Source organism: Erythrolamprus reginae, chromosome 1 (assembly GCF_031021105.1).
Source record: "Erythrolamprus reginae isolate rEryReg1 chromosome 1, rEryReg1.hap1, whole genome shotgun sequence".
Classification (NCBI taxonomy): domain Eukaryota; kingdom Metazoa; phylum Chordata; class Lepidosauria; order Squamata; family Dipsadidae; genus Erythrolamprus; species Erythrolamprus reginae.
Window position 1 is genome coordinate 96,442,414 of NC_091950.1, and position 21,867 is coordinate 96,464,280.

Sequence of the window (21,867 nt, forward strand, 5' to 3'; positions counted from 1 at the left end):
TATTGCTCTCTTCCAACAAACAAAGTCAATATGGGGAAGCTGGCAGGAGATCACAAATGCCAATCATATGATCAAAGGATGCTGTGACTGTCTGAAATTCTCCTATCAATAGCAACAGGTATTGCTGCTTATGACATTATACTTTACAACACATTTAGCAATGGGGTTGCTGGTCCAAATTACCCTTATTAAGCGAGAGCTATTCAGTTAATAATGAGCATCCTCTATATTTTGAAAAGTCTCAAATATGGAAAAATGAACAGTCCTATCCACAAATTTACTCTGCATAAGTCAAAGCAGAAAAGAAGATAAGAAGAAAGTTAAAAATTTGGGAGATGTACAAAGAGGAAGTAGTAATATGTATGTCACAAAGCAGTGATTAACAGTCTAATGCAACTAAGAAGTTACATATTGGAAATCTGAAAAGTCAGAAATAAGAAAGAAATCTGGAGCTAAATAAGGAGCCTAATGGTGAAGAGAGTTTCTGAAGGCAATTATAAAGAATGTGTAATGAGAAACATGATGTGGGAAAAACCAGAAAAGCAAGAAATTAATAAATAACGATGACAATATTCAATCTTTGCAGTAGAGGGCAATAAAACCACAGTAGTTTTGCAAGGATTTCTGCCTGCTAAAAGTGTAGAACCACTGAAAACATCCCCAAATCTCAGGGAGCAATTAAAGCATCCCCAAGGGGGAAAATGTAATATTTATTCTAAATTACATCACAATAATCTAGGATAGTATCCCATCTTAAAAAGCAAAACAAGAAGGAAAAGAAAATGTGACTGCATAGAAAGTTTTAAAAAGGAAAGAAACATAGAAACATAGAAGACTGACGGCAGAAAAAGACCTCATGATCCATCTAGTCTGCCCTTATACTATTTTTTGTATTTTATCTTAGGATGGATATATGTTTATCCCAGACATGTTTAAATTCAGTTACTGTGGATTTACCAACCACATCTGCTGGAAGTTTGTTCCAAGGATCTACTACTCTTTCAGTAAAATAATATTTTCTCATGTTGCTTTTGATCTTTCCCCCAACTAACTTCAGATTGTGTCCCCTTGTTCTTGTGTTCACTTTCCTATTAAAAACACTTCCCTCCTGAACTTTATTTAACCCGTTGACATATTTAAATGTTTTTATCATGTCCCCCCTTTTCCTTCTGTCCTCCAGACTATACAGATTGAGTTCATTAAGTCTTTCCTGATACGTTTTATGCTTAAGACCTTAAGAATGTTTATAAATGCGGGAACAGAAAGAAAGGATGCTATACATACGTTCATAAGAATATATGCATTCTTCAAAAATATTTGTAGAATATCTTTGTCACTGATTCTCTGCCTAATTTATACATGTACTATTACTATAAGGATAAAACGAAGTAAGCTTCATGTAAACTCTTTTGAGATCCTTAGAGGAAGGCAATATTTACATGCTCTGAAGGAATGGCAATCAAAAGGCAAAGACTATGCTGCTAGTATATAATTATATTTCTAACCTATAACAATGTGTCTATTTGTTCTAATAATAACTGCAATTAAGGAAACACTAAAAAATAAACCTTCAAATGTTCCATATTTTATAATATTTTTCAATATTTTATATGGAACACAAACTCTCTTAACTTCTAGTATTATGTTAATACAGGTATTAATTTACATTCAGAAGCTGGGTAATCTAAGAAAAACCAATAGTTACTCAGATTTTCCATTTCTATTTTCTATTTTCTTTGTAATGTCTAAAATAGAACACAACTATTCTTGTTAAAAGCTCTCAACAGGAGGAAAAATGTTGCTCTGAATGTTGCAAATAAACAAGAAAGATCAATATGTAAGACCTTTGCTGTTTCTGATTATTTTGTGCTTCAGACTGTTCACAAAACTGTCATTTCTGATTGAGTGTTTAGAAAAATGAAACGTAAGCATTTCTTCCTGACAAGCAATTCTGATTGCACAAGTCATAAATGTACCAAGAAAATGAATAAATTTAGACTCCCTCAACCATCCAGCAAATTTTCAAACCCCCTACATCGTAAACCTTAGAATAAATCTAATGCAAAGACAGCAACCTATGAACTAGGTCAAACTTTCCTCTTCCAGCCTCATTTTGTAGTTTCCATGCTCTGCACAAAAATGCAAAATTTGAATGGATAATTTAATTGAGGCCAAACATGGAAACAAAGCCATTAAAATTCTGTTTATGAAGTAATGCCCTTATTTTCTCTCAAAACAACATTCCAAAAAACCAGGGAGGTTCAAAATTTTACCTTCCTTCTCAAACCTTAGGGATTCCCTTTTTATATCTTTGCAGTGTGGTCCCAAAGCAGTAAAGGAATAGAAATCCAAATTTGACTGGGTCATTGCACACCCCAAATATTAACATTCACAGAATAGAAACATAGAAACATAGAAACTGACGGCAGAAAAAGACCTCATGGTCCATCTAGTCTGCCCTTATACTATTTTCTGTATTTTATCTTACAATGGATATATGTTTATCCCAGTTTAAATTCAGTTACTGTGGATTTACCAATCACATCTGCTGGAAGTTTGTTCCAAGGATCTACTACTCTTTCAGTGAAATAATATTTTCTCACGTTGCTTTTGATCTTTCCCCCAACTAACTTCAGATTGTGTCCCCTTGTTCTTGTGTTCACTTTCCTATTAAAAACACTTCCCTTCTGAACCTTATTTAACCCTTTAACATATTTAAATGTTTCGATCAGGTCCCCCCTTTTCCTTCTGTCCTCCAGACTATACAGAATAACAGAATAACAGAGTTGGAAGGGACCTTGGAGGTCTTCTAGTCCAACCCCCTGTTCAGGCTTACTATAGCTACTCACTTGCAAAAGTTCTTGTTGTTGGTTCTTTGATCCCTGATATACCATCATTCTTGCTCTTTTGTGGAGCTCTTCACTGTTTTCCTCCCCAACATAACATTTTCGTTTTGGAGAGGTAGACTGGGATTGCCTTAATGCTGTAAAAAGACAAGTAGAAGAGGTGCCATTAGACCTTTCTTTATCTTCTAGAATCTTAAAAGTTGTCATTTAGGCTTTCACGTCTTTATCATGCTACCTAGGAAGTACATATACTAACAATATGGGAAAAAGTGCTTTAATTAAAGATTTCTATTTACTATTTTGCTGCAGTTTCTCACTGAAGGTGGTACCATGTTATTTCTCTTTCACTTTTAAGCAACTATTAGAATACACAAATTATTCTAAGAGGTTTACTGAAGCTATATTACAAATGACAGTGTGGTCTATTGGCACTGAAAAGTTACATAATTTGTGGAAAACACTTGCTCACTTGTATTGCTGCAGCTTCCATGGGCTGAAGAAAGGTCTGTGGTTATATTACTGAAGTCTTCTATACAGGATGGGACGGAGGCCAATAAACCTGGGGGGGAAAAGACATCTCTATCAAAGAGCAGGCCTACATTTTCACTGCATCTTAAAGTACATTCACATACACATATATTAATGAAAGAGAAAATTTATAGCTCAAGGTTGAACTCTGGGTTCCTTGGTACTCTCTGAGCTTAGTTATTTTCTTGCAGGTATTTCACTACCAAACTAGGTAACATCATCAGTGGTAACAAGGAGTGGGCATTGTTATTTCTTGATTGTTGGTCCAATGTTAATCATGGTGTTAATCTCTGCTCATTGGGGTGTTGATATTAAATAAGAGCAGATACACTTTTAATACTAGTGATGCTATCTAGCTGTGTGTGTATGTGTGTATGAATGAATGAATGTATATGTGTGTGTGTTCCAAAGCCGATGAGACTTGAGCAACATACAAATGTGATAAATTATTACAAATGATTGAATATACATACAAAGGCCTCTGTAGCGTGAGAGCTGCTGGTAAATCTGCTTCATGCGTTCAATGTTCAGTCGACTGGTCTCTGCGTGGTTCACCATGGGTTTGGGGTAGTCCACCCCAATTATACACTTTGCTGCCTTTTGAACTGAACTAGGGGCATTCCAGGGCTCGTAGATATAGCGTGATGGAAAATCTTTCAATTGGGGTAGATACCGCCTATAGAATAAATCAATAAGGACTATTGTTAATTATTGTAAATAGTTTATATATGTCACCAGCTAGCCCAATTATGTAAAAAGATGAGCTTGTATTCTTATCTAAAAGATATTTTACTCTATGTATGTAAGACAGCCCCTGTTTGGGAACTGACAATCAAAAACTGTGCTACCAAAAGAAGGGAAGAAAATGAGATAACAAGGAAAAGGAAGAACAATTTTTCATTTGGGCTTTAGCTCATATGCTCACCTAATGTAGTCACCGCTGGGATCTGTACGGCGCCCAAACCCAACAGGACAGTAGCAGTGAAAAAACTGCTGGAAGAAAGCGCTGCAGGAAAGCCACATCCAGCTACCTGCATTCACACTGAAATCTGCATCCAGAAGCAGCTCGTCAAATACCTGTGGAAAGAGAAAGAGAGAAAATGTGATGGAAGGCTTTCAGGGTAAGACTGAGTGGTCAGAATCAAAGACTCTGTTCAGGGGCTGGTACAATTTTGATGCGAGAGGAAGAAACAGAATTTTAGATCGTGGGTGTATCGTGTTTGTTGTTGACCATATGTCAACCATTTTGAAAGCCTTTGTCAGCTGCACAAAGTTCTGATGTTTAGTGACCCTGATCCTGGGGAATGAATCCAATTAGCAGCTGTGTATTTTATTTTCTATATTTTATTTTTACAGTACTCTCCTCCCAATGAAGCCAAGAGCAATGTGAGCCATGTTGAAGTATTAACACACATTTTCCATAAAACTGCTTGATTAAAAACAATCTGTGTTAAACCAACGTCCATAAAATCACCAAACATTATTATTTATAACAGAATCGGCTTCTCCAGGTCCCATCAACTAGATGGTGTCATCTGGCAGGACCTAGGGGAAGAGCCTTCTCTGTGGGGGCACCGACCCTCTGGAATCAACTCCCTCCAGAGATTCGCACTGCCCCACCTTCCTCGCCTTGCGTAGGAGTCTAAAGACTCATCTATGCCGCCAGGCTTGGGGTCATTAGACTCTAGCCCCCTGGCCGACGAATGATATGTATGTTATTGTTGAATGTGTATGACTGATTTTTAATAATGGGGATTTTAGATTAGAATAGTGGGTTTTATATTAATTGGATTTGTATTTGTATTGCATTGTTTTTTTATATGTTGTGAGCCGCTGCAAGACCTCGGACAGGGACGGCATATAAATCCAATTAATAAATAAAATAAATATTTATAATACATTTAGATTCAAGACAGTGTAAAAAAGAAAAACAGCTTGAACTTGGGGCAGTTGTTACCTTGCAAACACATATCGAAATGATATTTTGAATAGGACAGAGGAGAGGCAAACAAAGAAGTCTTTAAATGACAGAATAGAATGAGCTGAGGCACCTAAACTTGTCCCAGGAGAAAATCCCAAAATTGAGACCCTGATTCTATCTACCATTCTGCAAGCTAGGCCTACTTCTCCTGCTCCATCTTAGTGCAGGGTTGGGAAGCAGATCTTTAAATGCCTGTATTCTGAACTTCTTAGTAAGACTGTGCTATCCTTTGAACTTGAAGGCACAAAAGTGCTTCAGAAGTACCCACGTACTGTAACATCTGTTTGCAACTCCTTAAAATAGTTGTCCCTTCTCGAGGATTGTATCGCTGCTGATTGCAGTACGATGTGGTTTAAAGCGTTGAAATATTTAGGGAGTTGTGGATAGATGCATTAGTGTCTCTCACATTTCAAAGGGTATTTTTGTTACTGAATCTGAAGCCCTGCATTGCTCTATACCTACATCTTTACAGTCAATGCAACTGCCCAATGCAGCATCTACATCAGTACCATGCATTCACAATTAATTATCCCAGTAGTTAATCGATAAGCTGATTTCTGCAAATTGTGAGCTATTTTCAACAGTAGACCCTGATGCAGTAACTCACTCATGGAACTGATTGAGTCCAATTCCTGAAAATAAGCTACTGAATTAGGCTCCAGTTAGGCAGAGGTTCACACAGTGATGGAAAAAGAATATTATACATGTGTGTGTAAATAGATCCATGGTGGCAAAGTAGGTAGAATGCAGTATTGCAGGAAAACTCTGCCCACAACCAAGAATTCGATCCTCACTGGCTCAAGGTTGACTCAGCCTTCCATCCTTCTGAGGTCATTAAAATGAGAACCCAGATTTTTGGGGGCAATATGCTACCTCTGTAAATGACTTAAAGAGGGCTGTAAAAGCACAATGAAGTGGTATATACTGTACGTCTTAAGTTCTATAGCCATACTAGCACCATGAACTAAGTATGTAGGAACCCTGAAACTATATATTAAAAAAAAGCCTAATGCCACTAAACTAAATTCCAGTTATTTTGGTTTCTGGAAATTTGCTCAGAAAATGTTTGTTTGTTTGTTTATTTATTAGATTTGTATGCCGCCCCTTTCCGTAGACTCAGGGCGGCTCACAACACAATAAAACAGTTCATAACAAATCTAATAATTTACAATTTAAAAATATTAAAAACTCCATTATTTAAGCAAACATACATACAAGCATACCATACATAAATTGAATTGAATAGGTCCGGGGGAGATGTCTCAGTTCCCCCATGCCTGACGACAAAGGTGGGTTTTAAGGAGTTTACAAAAGGCAAGGAGGGTAGGGGCAGTTCTAATCTCTGGAGGGAGCTGGTTCCAGAGAGTCGGGGCCGCCACAGAGAAGGCTCTTCCCCTGGGGACCGCCAACCGACATTGTTTAGTTGACGGGACCCGGAGAAGGCCCACTCTGTGGGACCTAATCGGTCGCTGGGATTCGTGCGTTAGAAGGCGGTCTCGGAGACATTCTGGTCTGATGCCATGAAGGGCTTTAAAGGTCATAGCCAACTCTTTGAATTGTAACCGGAAATTGATCGGCAACCAATGCAGACTGCGGAGTGTTGGTGTAACATGGGCATACCTGGGGAAGCCCATGACTGCTCTCGCAGCTGCATTCTGCATGATCTGAGATTTCCGAACACTTTTCAAAGGTAGCCCCATGTTCCTATAATTTCTGCTATTTTCAGTCATTCTTTCATTCATACCACCCTTTCTTTAATCCTCCTCCTCCTTCGGTATTTTTTATCACTTTCTGACATGACTCACCCTCACACCAGATTCCCAGCTGATCCAAAGGTCACCTCTGGTTAGGAAGCAGGCTACAGCATGCCGGGCCAGGTGGTGAATCCAACCTTCTTGTCTCAATTGAGTCATAATTGCATCAATCCAAGGAAAACCAGTCTTGCCTTCTGCCCACTTTGCCAAAGCTTCAGGATTCCTGTCCCATGGGATCTGGATGCAAATAGGATTTCCTTCCATGCGATCAAATTTAGGATTATTTGTGGCAGCTGTGTAAAAAAATTCCCTCCAGAGTAACTGTCCATAGAGCGACAGAGGTGGGGTGTTGTTCCGTTTCACCTAAAAAGGGGGGGGGGGAATAATGTCATATTGGATGCATTTCTGTCAGTCACAAAATCAATCCTGAGATAATTTGGGTTCCAAATTAAACCTAATAATGGAATAAAGTTTTAGGAAGTTTTTAATTGGAGAGCCAAATATTTTGAGGAAACATCCACTCCGAAACCAAGGCAGCAAGCCACTGAACTCTTTACCACATACTGTATTTGATAATCTGATAAGAATATTGGCTTTAAATCTTTGTCTACTGGAAAGCAGGGCATTCAGAATAATAAAAACAAAGCAGTTTAAAATATCTGATGCAAAAGGTAATCCTATGAATTCAGGTCTATAAAGTATGAATTGAATAATTAAGTGCATTTAAAATCCATTGTTTTAGATTTTATGTTGCTGTTGTGTACATACCGTCTTTACCCCAAATAAGACCCTGTCTTGTGTTTTTTGAACGCTGAAATAAGCACTTGGTCTTAGTGCCAAGTGCCCAATTGGGTTTATTATCAGGGGATGTCTTATTTTGGGGGAAACAGAGCATTTCCCTATTTTCCAAAGGGACAAAATATATGCATAATTTAAAAATAATACAATTTTAAATGTGGTTTTGTTTCATTGTTCCATCCATCGATCCCATCCATCCATCCAATTTCTTTCTACCCCAGTGTTATTATTTTTACAAATAACTAAAATGGTGAACATATCTAACACACCTTCCTCCTCCTATTTTCCCTGTGCAACAGCTCTGTGAAGTAAGTTGGGCTGTGATAGAGTGACTGGTCCAAGATCATCCAGCCAGCTTTCATGGCTACAGTGGAACTAGAACACACAGTCTCCAATTTTCTAGACTGGTGCCTTAACCATAAACCAAAGAGGCTGTCATTTCATCATTTGTGCACATACTTGTTATTTCTTTATTTTACTTATAATTCAATCATATATTGTAATTTAAAAGCAGCCTAAAAGATATGAATACTCCCAGGTAAGGCTCAACACTATAGTAAAATAGAAATAATAATTATAGAGCCGAGGTGGCGCAGCAGGTAGAGTGTAGTACTGCAGGCCACTAAAGCTGATTGTAGATCTGCAGATCAGCAGTTCAAATCTCATCACCGGTTCATGGTTGACTCAGCCTTCCATCCATTTGAGGTGGGTAAAGTGAGGACCTAGATTGTGGGGGAAATATGCTGGCTCTGTTAAAAAGTGCTATTGCTAACATGTTGTAAGCCGCCCTGAATCTAAGGAGAAGGACGGCATAAAAAATTGAATGAATGAATGAATGAATGAATGAATGAATGAAGTCTGGGAATTAATATATTCTACAAATCATTTCATTTCCACACATCCACAAATCTTCTTTCCAATTCTTATTTCCTTACCTTTTTGTAAAGTTCCCAAAGCCGATAATAGAATAAGCGACAAGACAAGCAGCCAAACCGAAGATAAGGACTCAACCCTGTTGGGCTAGCCAATAACGAATTGGCATTCATCCTTGGCCGTTCATAGTTTGCAACCCATGCCTTGAAGATATCAGGACAGAATAAAATAGAAGTGAAAATAAAGAAATAAAAAAGAAAAGAAAATATAAGAAATTTATGTTTTATTATAATCGATTCAGTATTTCTTGATTAAAAATGTTGCTTGCTTTTATGACCAAACTTATAAATATATTCAAATATTTATGCATGGCAATAGGCAAGACATCTTAGCAATCCAAAAATAATGTCAGAGCCTGTATCAATATTTGACATAGAATATCTGACTCATTTTTTAAAAATACACGCCCATGTTTCATCATAGAACTAAATTAATTACTATGGTTATCTAATAGAATATGATTTCTTGCAACACAACCAACTAAGATAAAATTGAATACAGAAAAAAGGTTGAGCTAAATTGCCAAGAAAAAAGTATATGAAAGATTAGCTTTATAAAGGCATTCAAATGGCTATTCCAGAGTTGGGTTTTATTTTTACCACATACTGAAGCTTAATTCATGCTCAGGTGTAATATACAGCTTAATGAAATTTTTAGGAAGGTAGCAAAATTTATACAGAATTAGAATCACTGTGTGCAGATACAGGTGGATTCTAATGTACTTCTCTGCCAGTGCACTTCCTCCTGAGCCACATTGGCACGACAGAAAAAAAGCTGAAAACAAGATGGCGACTGCATGCACAGTACCAGAAACTCGGCTTCTGCAAAAAAGATGGCGGTACCCATGGTCTGGCACCTAGTGAACAAGTTCTGTGACATCATTATGATGTCACCAGCCGAACTGAGAGGAACCCACCTCTGCTGCAGACTACATTTGCTTGCATTTGCAAAAAAAAGAAAAGTGAGATTTTTAAAAATATCTATTTATTATCTATCTATCTATCTATCTATCTATCTATCTATCTATCTATCTATCTATCTATCTATCTATATATATATATATATATATATATATATTAGATTTGTATGCCGCCCCTCTCCAAGGACTTGGAGCGGCATAACAATATAACATTACAAAAAAAGGATTTGAGGGAAGGAAAGCATAAATCTTATTTTGCATTACAATATTTCTCTTACGATATATCTCAGCCATTATAGCAAAAGGATTATATGCATATTCATTAATACATGGCACATTTAAATCTCAAAAATATAAGGAAATGCAGCTTGTTTTAAAGTCAAATAACTTATTACTACTATTACTATTATTTATTAGATTTATAGGCCGCCCTTCTCCTCAAGAACTCGGAGCGGCTTACAAGAGTAAAAAAGACAAAGTCAAAATAGATACAATTAAAACATTAGAAAAAATAGATAAAACCCAATATAAAAACAATCAATCATCCCTCATTCATACTAATGGCCAGAGTGGAACTATTGCTCACAGTTCCCAGACCTACCAGCATAAACACCTTTCCGAAGGCAAGGAGAGTGATAGCAGTACTGGTGAGTTGGTTCCAGAGGATTGGGACCACAACAGAAAAGGCTCTCCCCTGCAGACCCGCCAGTCGGCATTGTTTGGCTGATGGGACCCAGAGGTTGACTCTGCCACCTAATCAGTCACTGGGACATGTGAGGCAGAAGAAGGTCCCGTAAATAATCTAGCCCAATGAGAACATTGGAACAATGGTTCTCAGGGGCTTGCGATATCATCACAAGGGGGCCGTGAAGGCTTTAAAATGTTATGATTTAAATTTTGAATTAAGTCTTGGCCGTCCATGGCCTGTGGACCCACAATGTATTTAAAAGAGGTCTGTGGTGAAGAAAAGGTTGAGAACCAATGACTTAGAAAAGCTAACCCTTCCTGAAAGATACTTTTGCAACAAGGGTAGAGGTTGTTACCTTTCTTTCCAAATGCTTATCCAGGCGAGTTAAGGCTTCAGTCTCCCCTCCTTGCCAAACAGCTGGAGCAAGTCCCTCAGTGGGAAAGCCTGAGTGAAAAAGGAGTGCATCTATTAAATTAACATTCAGCCACCATAATTAATATCTCAAGTTGTCTCAGAGTTGTTTGCCGCCATGTTTGCTAAACCCCATGCAGATCTATTTAACTTAAAATGAATAACTGAAACGAGTCAGAGTACATCTTTAGGGGAAAAAACCCCCTCATCTGATACATGCATGTAGAAACTGCAGCTTATGCTACTAAACAGAGAAATATCTTCCTCTTTTTAAAAATCCTTTTATTAATAGGAGTTAGGAAATGAAATGGCGACAGTCCCATAGAAAGTCCTGGTTTAATAATGATAATTTGTTGTTGTTGTTGTCGTTGTTAGTTGCAAAGTCACGTCTGACCCTATGGACAATGTTCCTCCAAGCCTTCCTGTTCTCCACTATCCCCTGGAGTCCATTTAAGCTCACACCGATTGCTTCAGTGACTTCATTCAGCCACTTCATTCTTTGTCGTCTTATTCTTCTTTTGCCCTCAATCGTTCCCATCATTAGGTTCTTCTCCGGTGAGTTCTTCCTTCTCATTATGTGGCCAAAGTATTTTGAGTTTCATCTTCAGGATCTGGCCTTCTAAAGAGCAGTCAGGGCTGATCTCCTCTAGTACTGACCGGTTTGATCGGCTTGCAGTCCAAGGGACTCGCAGGAGTCTTCTACAGCACCATAGTTCAAAGGCCTCAATTCTTTGGCGCTCAGCCTTCCTTATGGTCCAATTTTCACAGTCACTCATTGCAACTGGAAAAACCGTAGCCTTCACTATACACACTTTTGTTGGCAGGGTGATGACTGCTTTTTAGTATGCTGTCTAGATCTGTCATAGCTTTCCTCCCCAGGAGCAAGCTCCTATTTCCTGGCTGCAGTGCAAGATCACTGCAAGATCATCTGCAGTGATCTTGGAGCCCAAGAAAATAAAGTCTGTCATTACCTCCATTTCTTGCCAGGAATTGAAAGGGCTGGATGCCATGATCTTAGTTTTCTTAATATTGAATTTCAAGCAAACCTTTGCCCTCTCCTTCACCTGTATCAAGAAGTTCTTTAGTTCCTCTTCACTTTCTGCCATTAGAATGGTATCATCTGCATATCTGAGGTTGTTGATATTTCTCCTGGCAATCTTAATTCCAACTTTTGATTCATCTAGCCCCGCCTTTCCCATGATGTGCCCTGCATGTAAGTTAAATAGGCAGGGCAACAGTATACGGCCTTGCTAAACTCCTTTCTCAGTTTTGAACCAATTAGTGGTTCAGTGTCCAGTTCTCACTGTTGCTTCTTGACCCGCATATAGGTTTCCCAAGAGACAAATAAGATAGTCTGGTACTGTCATCACTTTAAGAACTTGCCGTGATTTGTTGTGATCCACACGATCAAAGGCTTTAGCATAGTCAATGAAACAGAAGTAGATATTTTTCTGGAACTCCCTAGCTTTCTCCATGATCCAGCATATGTTGGCAATTTGATTTCTAGTTCCTTTTCCTCTTTGAAACCCTGCCTGTACTTCTGGTAGTTCTTGATCCACATACTGATGGAGCCTAGTTTGTAGGATTTTAAGCATAACTTTACTAGTATGTGAAATGAGTACAATGGATGACCGCCTTGTTGTGGCGAAGGGGTTTGCATTGCTCAATGAAGCTATGCCAGAAATTACCTGGGGGTGCAAATACATAAATAATAAAAAAGAATTTTAATGATTAACTTCCAACTGAAACAAAATCTTTTCTTGCTGGATTAATGAACAGTCAATTGGAAAATATCTAGCAGAGAGGGAAAATTAACTTGTTTCCAGAAAGATCAAAACTACATTTATCAATGACTAGAAAAAGAGAAAAATGTACTTGTGATTTATAGCTTGGAAGATTAGAAAAGGAATTGTAATTAGAATTAGAAATGAAAAGAAGAAAATTATGATGTAACTTTAAAGAAATAGGATAAAATATAAATGTGTTTATAACTAGGATAACATACATCAGAAGCCACTTTATAATCAGAGAATCAGATTAACCATCTGCTGACTGCCATATAATATTATACTATATGGTATTCTATTCTCAACATTTCTATAGATCGAGATATAATGAGCAGAGCAGAGACTTGGGGGTGAGAAGCAAGTGGCGACTGCGGAACCACCTACCCTGCCTCACTGTGGTGGATTTCTTTTCACTCCAAGCAGCCTGGACTGAAAAACACATGGAGCGGAAGTCCTTCTTAATAAGCTCCAAACTGTTGCTGCAAGTCTTCCCTGCATGACCATTGGAAGTCCGGTACTCTGGTACATTCAGCTGTTTCCCTCTATGACTGGCCTTGGAAAAGCCTGCTCTCAAGATCACCTGTCTGCAGTCAGAGTATAGAACTTGTTTAAAAAAGAACATTCTTCAATCCCAGCCACGCATTTTCCAGTCCGGGCTGCTTGAAGTGAAAAAGATACAATATGCTGCTTGAGATTCTTCCTCTCCAAAAGGCACCACCTTTTATATAGTCTCTGCTGCTTCTGCCTTGTTTCATCAGAACAGCCTTTATTTGCTCATGTTCTTCACACTTTATTATATCTGCTATATAATTATGTCTCATGGCATATAATCAATTAATCAATGCACAGCTGATCAGTTCGTTGTCTAAATAGATAATGCAAAGTTGCCTTGAAACCAAAACCAGATCCGATTAAATATGGAAGGCACTACAGCTCACCCAGAAAGTGTTCTCCAAACCCACCAAAATTACCTAGTTCCTCTAAAGATGGCACTCCATAGGTTTCATCATGGTTCTCTTGAATCTCTGTCTTGCACATCTCCATTTGTTGGCTTGTTATGGTGCTGACTGGCTTTTTTGGCAGGTCCATGCGACTAATGATGGCCTGAAAACGTTTGTAAGTGAGGGGTGGCTTGTGTCCATTCAGTTCAATGATCCTGCAGGATAAAGAAAAAAACGAAAGAGTGTTGTTCCATAAGATGGGCAAGGGAAGTATATTGTCAAACCCTTCCTTCCTTCCTTCCTTCCTTCCTTCCTTCCTTTCTTTCTTCCTCCCTCCCTCCCTCCCTCCCTCCCTCCCTTTTCTTCCTTTCCTTGCTTATTTATACAAATTTCCCCATCCTAGTTAGCCTTCTAGAAGGCTTCTTAGACACATGGCTTTTGTCTCAAATATTAGGGCTGGGAGGATAAAGGAATATGGTTGATTTGTCTGTCTGCAACTGATTTACAAGATGGGAGGGGAACTCAGGTGCATTACGTTATTTAGCTCTGTTGATTGAGCAGCCAACAGTTTATTTATTTCATTCACCAGTTCCAGACCTGTGTGAAAATTCATTTTTTCATGGCCTTCCAAAAGGCGAGGAACAGTATTGGATTCCTACCTGGATGGGGGGAGGGGGGAGAGGGCAGCACATGCAGCTTCAGGTGACCGGAGTGCGGGCGGGCGCATCAGAGCGAGATTTGGCTTCTGCACATGCGCAGGAAGCAAAATCTTGTGAGTATGCAAGATTTTGTGAAAATTTTTTTGCTTCCGCACATGCACGGAAGCAAAAATAAAATCACAGAAATCTCACGCTCCCATGCATCTTCTGACAAGATTTGCTTTCTGTGCATGTGCAGAAGCCAAATCTCCCTCCAACACGCACCCAACGATCACCCAGAGGTGTGCACAGAGGTAAGCAGGAAGCCCCGTCTGGCCAGGAGGGTGGAGAGCGTGCGGGTCTCAGGAGTAGATTCTATAGAGCCGGAGCCACCACAGAGAAGGACCTCCCACGCGGCCCTCCCAGCCTATGTTGGTCTTCTCAAGGGACCATGAGAAGACCAACTCTCTGTGACCTAACCGGCCACTGGGAGGTATGTGGCAGAATGTGATCCCATACATAATCTGATCCTAAGCCACGTAGGTCTTTAAAGGTGATAACCGACACCTTGAATTGGGTCCAGAGATCAATTGGGATCCACAACAGCTCGCGCAACTGCGTTTTGGACCCATTGTAGTCTCCGAACACTTTTCAAGGGTAGCCCCATATAGAGCACATTGCAGTAGTTGCAGGACTACTGGAAGAAAAGTTGTTTACCCATCACAGATATATAAACACTGGAAATAAAGAAATTCATTTTCTATTATTTGCTTATCTGCTATTACAGATCCAGTCTTATGAGAAATGATAACCAAAAATGCAGCAGTTCTGGAAAACACAACATCCAGAAACAGAACTAACAGAAAAAGAGGTATAATACCAATATTGATTTATAATACAAAATAAAGAAGTAAAATTGGAAGAATCGCAAAGGTCCATCCAGGACAAAGAATACAAAACTATTTGCCAGAAGTAGATCGGATTGTAGAAGCAAATCAAGGCGAACCCAGCATTCCTACCGAACCATTCTCAGTCTCAACTCAATGAAAGTGGAGACTGCCATGGCTTTATCAATGTATTTGTTGTTTGAGTCAGGGTATTAAAATTGGAATGGTGAAAAGTGTACAATGGCAACCTTGGTTAAACACAAAGAATAGAGACGTCTTGGAGTGTATATCTCTTCTCCTCAACATTATGCAATGTACTCATGGATTCTGGCAGTACATGTATATTCTTTCTTTTTTTTTTTGGAAAAAGAAAGTTGTTTCAAATGTTGTATAACACATTGAAAAGAAGCCAAACCAGTGCCTATGAAGCAACAAATTCCTTAAAAATAGCAGGAATATATTTTTAGTGGATTTTTTTTAAGAAGTGCTATTTATATGCGATCATGAATAATTCAAATAACTTTGTAAATCCTAAAATAACACTTTTAAAAATTGGGTCTTTTTAAATTTTTAAATAAATTTTTTAAATTTTATTTTGTTTGACGCTAAATATTTATATATATATATATATATATATATTTGTTTTCGTAAATTTTCACGGGTATATGTATGTAGATTGTTCTGAGTTTGGGTTTTGCCCTGTGTAATGTTTTGCATGTCTATGCGACGTTTCGGCGAAATCACATTCACCATCTTCAGGCTGAAGTTCCAATCTTTGTGTTGTTGTAAATGGAATGTTAGCAACTGACATTTCTTCCTAGTATGTAGTGTGGGGGTGGAGATTTGTTTTGAATGTAGCAAATAGATTGGGTGATTATGTTTCAGTGATCTGATTGGTTGGTGTAATCATAGTTATTAGAAGGAATGACATGGAGATTTTTATGAACTGTTTTGTTTAAGGCTGATTTCCAAATATAAAATTCTAAAATCATAATTATTAGAAGGATTGACATGCTGATTATTATGAAGTGTTTATTTTGTTTAAGGTTAGCTGACCATGAGCACTTAAAAACTGAATTGAACAAACTCAAAGATGTACTAATTTCTAATGGATTCAAAGAGAAAACAATAACAAACCTAACCAATAAAGAGACACCCCCCAAAAAACAAGATCAAGAACAGGACAATGGCACCACCATCCTTCCTTACATCAAAGGCACCACGGATAAAATGAGTAAAATTCTGCACAAACATAACATCAAAACCTCATTTTGCACTAACCAAAAAATATCTAATATCCTAAGGAGCCCCAAAGATAAAATCCAATTGGAATACCAAGGAATCTATAAAATCCCTTGCAAAACATGTGCAGCCACATACATTGGACAAACTAACCGAAGAGTGAGCCAACGCATAGCAGAACATGTGAATGCAGTCAAAAAACAAGAAAAGACCTCCTCCCTTGTCCAGCACATTAAAAAAACAGGGCACGAAATTGACTTTGAAAAAACTAAATTACTCCACAAAACAGAGAATTTATATAGAAGAATTTCTCTAGAAGCTATAGAAATTGAGAGGAGACCCCTTTGTATAAATAAAAGAGATGATACCTCCCGCCTGCCAGAGATTTGGAAACCAGCCTTAAACAAAATAAACACTTCATAATAATCAGCATGTCAATCCTTCTAATAATTATGATTTTAGAATTTTATATTTGGAAATCAGCCTTAAACAAAACACTTCATAAAAATCTCCATGTCATTCCTTCTAATAACTATGATTACACCAACCAATCAGATCACTGAAACATAATCACCCAATCTATTTGCTACATTCAAAACAAATCTCCACCCCCACACTACATACTAGGAAGAAATGTCAGTTGCTAACATTCCATTTACAACAACACAAAGATTGGAACTTCAGCCTGAAGATGGTGAATGTGATTTCGCCGAAACGTCGCATAGACATGCAAAACATTACACAGGGCAAAACCCAAACTCAGAACAATATATATATATATATATATATATATATATATATATATATATATATATATATATAGAGAGAGAGAGAGAGAGAGAGAGAGAGAGAGAGAGAGAGAGAGAGAGAGAGAGAGAGAGAATGGATTATGTGTTTCTCTTCCTCCCAAACTAGATGTAAAGGGTTACAGTCCTCCGCACTCCATAATGGGGTGGATTGCTCCCAGTTCAGCCCAATTCTGTAAACTGGTAGCGGTGGCACCAGGAAACTCCACATACCCGCCCAGGATGCTCCTGTGCATGTGCACGGATGCACAAACACACACACACACACACACACATGGGTTTTAGAACCCACTACAGCCTCCATACCCTTGTTTCCAAGAGGCAACACCTTTATTTCTGATGCCAGTATGCATATGAACTACAGAAAGAGAGAAAACCTAAATTGTCCACTGACTAAAAATATTATTCCCTTTTTTGTTGTTTTTGTCCTCATCTGTGGTTTGAGGGGTTTGCTTGGCGATATCTGTTTTATTTCCAGGACTTTATAATCTATAGTTTACACTCTCTGGGTGCTATGCATACAGTGGGGGGGGGGGAGTATTTAGTCAGACACCAGTTGTGCAAGTTCTCCCACTTAGAAAGATGAGAGAGTCCTGTAATTGACATCATAGGTAGACCTCAACCATGAGAGACAACATGAGAAAACACATCCAGAAAATCACGTTGTCTGATTTTTAACGAATTTCTTTGCAAATTATGGTGGAAAATAAGTATTTGGACACTTACAAACAAGCGAGATTTCTGGCTCTCACAGATCTGTAAATTCTTCTTTAAGAGGCTCCTCTGTCATCCACCCATTAACCTGTAGTAATGGCACCTGTTTGAATTTGTTATCAGCATATAAAAGACACCTGTCCAGAACCTCAAACCGTCACACTCCAAATTCCACTATGGTGAAGACCAAAGAGCTGTATAAGGACACCAGAAACAAAATTGTAGCCCTGCACCAGGCTGGGAAGACTGAATCTGCAATAGGCAAGCAGTTTGGTGTGAAGAAATCAACTCTGGGAGCAATAATTAGAAAATGGAAGACATACAAGACAAGATAATCTCCCGGGATCTGGGACTACACGCAAGATCTGGGGTTAAAATGATCACAGGAACGGTGAGCAAAAATCCCAGACCCACATGGGGGAACCTAGTGAACAACTTGCAAAGAGCTAGGACCAATGTAACAAGGCTACCATCAGTAACACACTACGCCGCCAGGGACTCAAGATTCTGCAATGCCAGACGTGTCCCTCTGCTTAAGCCACTACATGTCCGGGCCCGTCTGAAGTTTGTTAGAGAGCATTTGGATGATCCAGAAGAGTATTGGGAGAATGTCATATGGTCAGATGAAACCAAAGTAGAACTGTTTGGTAGAAATACAACTCGTCGTGTTTGGAGGAGGAAGAATGCTGAGTTGCATCCAAAGAGCACCATACCTACTGTGAAGCATGAGGATGGCAACATCTACGGAGAGGGGCGGCATACAAATCTAATAAATTGAATTGAATTGAATTGAATCATGTTTTGGGGCGGTTTCTCTGCAAAAGGACCAGGACGACTGATCCATGTACATGAAAGAATAAATGGGGCCATGTATTGTGAGATTTTGAGTGCAAACCACCTTCCATCAGCAAGGACACTGAAGATGAAACATGGCTGGATCTTTCAGCATGACAATGACCCCAAATATACTGCCAAGGCAATGAAGGACTGGCTTCGTAAGAAGCATTTTAAAGTCCTGTAGTGGCCTAGCCAGTCTCCAGATCTTAACCCTCCTTTGGAGAGAGTTGAAAGTCTGTGTTTCCCAGCGACAAAACATCACTGCTCTTGAGTAGATCTGCATGGAGGAATGGGCCAACATACCAGCAACAGTGTGTGCCAGCCTTGTGAGGACTTACAGAAAATGTTTAACCTCTGTCATTGCCAACAAAGGATATATAACAAAGTATTGAGATGGACTTTTGTTTTTGACCAAATACTTATTTCCCACCATAATTTGGAAATAAATTCGTGAAAAATCAGACAATGTGATTTTCTGGATGTGTTTTCTCATGTTGTCTCTCATGGTTGAGGTCTACCTATGATGTCAATTACAGACCTCTCTCATCTTTTTAAGTGGGAGAACTTGCACAATTGGTGTCTGACTAAATACTTTTTTTTCCACACTGTATGTTACCATGTTTATTATAAAATCCTGTAATGTACTGTATTGAGTTTGTTTCATTAAAAATACTCATATGAGAAATGGAATACAGTCTAATGCAGTGATGGCGAACCTTTTTTCCCTTGGGTGCTGAAAGAGTGTACATGCGCGAGTGCCCACACCCATAATTCAATGCCTGGGGAGGGCAAAAACAGAATTCATTTTCCTAATATTAAATACTTTAAGTAAGAGACTTCTATTTAGTTTGCAGCTGAAGAAGTCTGGATTTCAAATGTATCTAAGAATTTATTTCACCACACTAAATAATGTCATTATTTTTTTTTCTCTACGTAGTTTACAATTTTTGCTCCTAGTAGGAAATCCTGTCACTCATTAACCAAAGGATGAATTTTCTTCTTTTTTAAATTTCTTCTATGTCCTTATTCATTCTTTTAAAAAAAAAATAGTTTTTATTATTTATTTAAAATTAAGACATATAGAGTAAACAAACACAAAAACTACACAGAAAAACAGAAATAAGGTATAAATATAATATATATAGAAATAAAGTATAAATGTATTATATACTATGTACACATCTCTATCTTATCAGAAATGTAAGACAAAACAAACAGACCACTCAAAGTGTCAACTAATGAGTTGACTGTCGTTTTTAACAGCCTAAATATATAGCATATTCTTCTTCTCTATGTTGAGCTATTTTTATTAATTTGATTATCCATTCTGTACTATTTGTGAAATAAAAAAGAATATTAAAGCAAAACTAGACACTTTTCCCTTTAGTACCCAAATAAAATGAAAATACAGAAACACTGCACCATAAATTGATGGAACAGAAAACCCCTAAAAATGAATCCGTATCTTCCTCAGAAATATCCAAAATGAATGCAATATAATACAGTATACAGAACTAAAGAAAACAAACACGCAATTGGACACACTAGATACAAATACTCAATATTAGGTCGCTTGATAGTGATAGTCAACAATATGGTTGACAAATTATGTCTTCTATATAACAAATAAATATATATGTGTAGTGAAAGAAAATATTAATTGATGATAAGCAAATAACTATGTGCATATATAGAACACCTCTGAAACTGAATATGTTTTATTTGTTTTGGTCTTTCTTTCTTTCTTTCTTTCCTTCCTTCTTTGTTTTTTAAATTGTTTTTCTTTTCTTTCTGTTTTTATATGTAGAAACTTAAAGATTATTTTTTTAAAAATAGTATTAAATTGATTTTAAGAACAACTAATGTTAGTATGCATGAATTAGTTGTAAGGATTGTTAGATTATGTATCTTCATTTCTTTTGGCAATTCTTCTCCCCACCCCCGAATCGTACGGTGTTTATAAATCTTTTATTTATTTATTTTGTATTTTTGCTCCTAGTAGGAAATCCTGTCACTTAACCAAAGCATGAATTTTCCACGTCACTGCTAGGTTTTCAAATGCAATCATCTTCAAATCCTCAATTCCTGACACAGTTCTAAAGATAAATGTTTTGAACTGAAGCAACAGATCTGTAATAGACTCCAGAATAAAATACAGCACAGCAAAAAGCAAAACAAGAAAGCTTAAAAAGGAAAAGCGAAAAAAAACACCCCAGGCCAGAAAAGAAAGAGTTAAACAAGAGCGAAGCTGCTGTCTTATGTAAAATCTGAAGCAGCCAAACAGGCTGTTCCTCCTGCAGCCAATCCTCCTCGTCACCCGTTTATGCAAATGGCGCTTTCAATCCAGACATGTGCCTGACTTTCCTCCCAGGCGGCACGTGTGACGGGGAGGAGCTCCACGTTGCTTAGCCTTTTCAATCGGCCACGCTCACATGCGTGGCTTTGTGACCCAACTTTCTAACAATGCCTAGCATCCACAAAGGGAGCGTGTCTTTCAACCCAAATGCCAATCCCTCCTTAGACAACAAAACTAAAAGCAATCTTCAAAAACAGGCTTTTCTCTGAGATTAGGTGCACTGTGTAGAGCAATGGTGTGGCTACTGAATACAAAATGAGAAACCAGGTTAAAGAGCGTGTTCTCGTTTCTGCAACTGCCGGCATATATTGATCGTGAAAATGTAGTAAGTCAAAGCTTGGGCTCAGCCCTGCTCAAGAGGAATCTTTAGGAAAGCCTCTTTTAGCTGTAGTTCCCCAATTTTACTATGATGGACTATGAAAACCAAGCCTTGCTGGAATACCCAAGGAATTCTACAAATTAGAACTCTATTTGTCCTAGAGCAGTGGTTCCCAACCTTTTTTTGGCCTTGCCCCACCTAAGCATCTCTAAAATCCTGAGGCCTCCCTCCCCCATGACATATAATTCTTATTATTCAAAAAGTGAACTACTCATGCGGAGAAAGCCTAAAAGGCCATTAAGTACGTTTAAACAGGGTTCCAACTGTCCCCATTAAAATGAAATCCCCCCCTCCCCGTGGGGCATGGGCTCCATAGAAATATAGAAGACTGATGGCAGAAAAAGACCTCATGATTCATATAGTCTGCCCTTATACTATTTTCTGTATTTTATCTTAGGATGGATATATATATTTATCCAAAG

At 38.1% G+C, this 21,867-nt stretch overlaps 1 protein-coding gene across 1 annotated transcript in view; it reads right to left on the reverse strand.

Moving 5' to 3' along the window:
* Window positions 1-21,867, reverse strand: part of CRY2 (cryptochrome circadian regulator 2) — a 43,097-nt gene that overhangs the window by 4,222 nt on the left and 17,008 nt on the right. The window contains exons 4-11 of the mRNA XM_070760535.1: window positions 13,617-13,801; window positions 10,803-10,891; window positions 8,843-8,983; window positions 7,161-7,472; window positions 4,300-4,451; window positions 3,848-4,050; window positions 3,316-3,405; window positions 2,850-2,983 (exon numbers count right to left, since the gene is read on the reverse strand). Of these exons, the coding sequence (XP_070616636.1) occupies window positions 2,850-2,983; window positions 3,316-3,405; window positions 3,848-4,050; window positions 4,300-4,451; window positions 7,161-7,472; window positions 8,843-8,983; window positions 10,803-10,891; window positions 13,617-13,801 (1,306 nt within the window). The remainder of the gene's footprint in view (window positions 1-2,849; window positions 2,984-3,315; window positions 3,406-3,847; window positions 4,051-4,299; window positions 4,452-7,160; window positions 7,473-8,842; window positions 8,984-10,802; window positions 10,892-13,616; window positions 13,802-21,867) is intronic.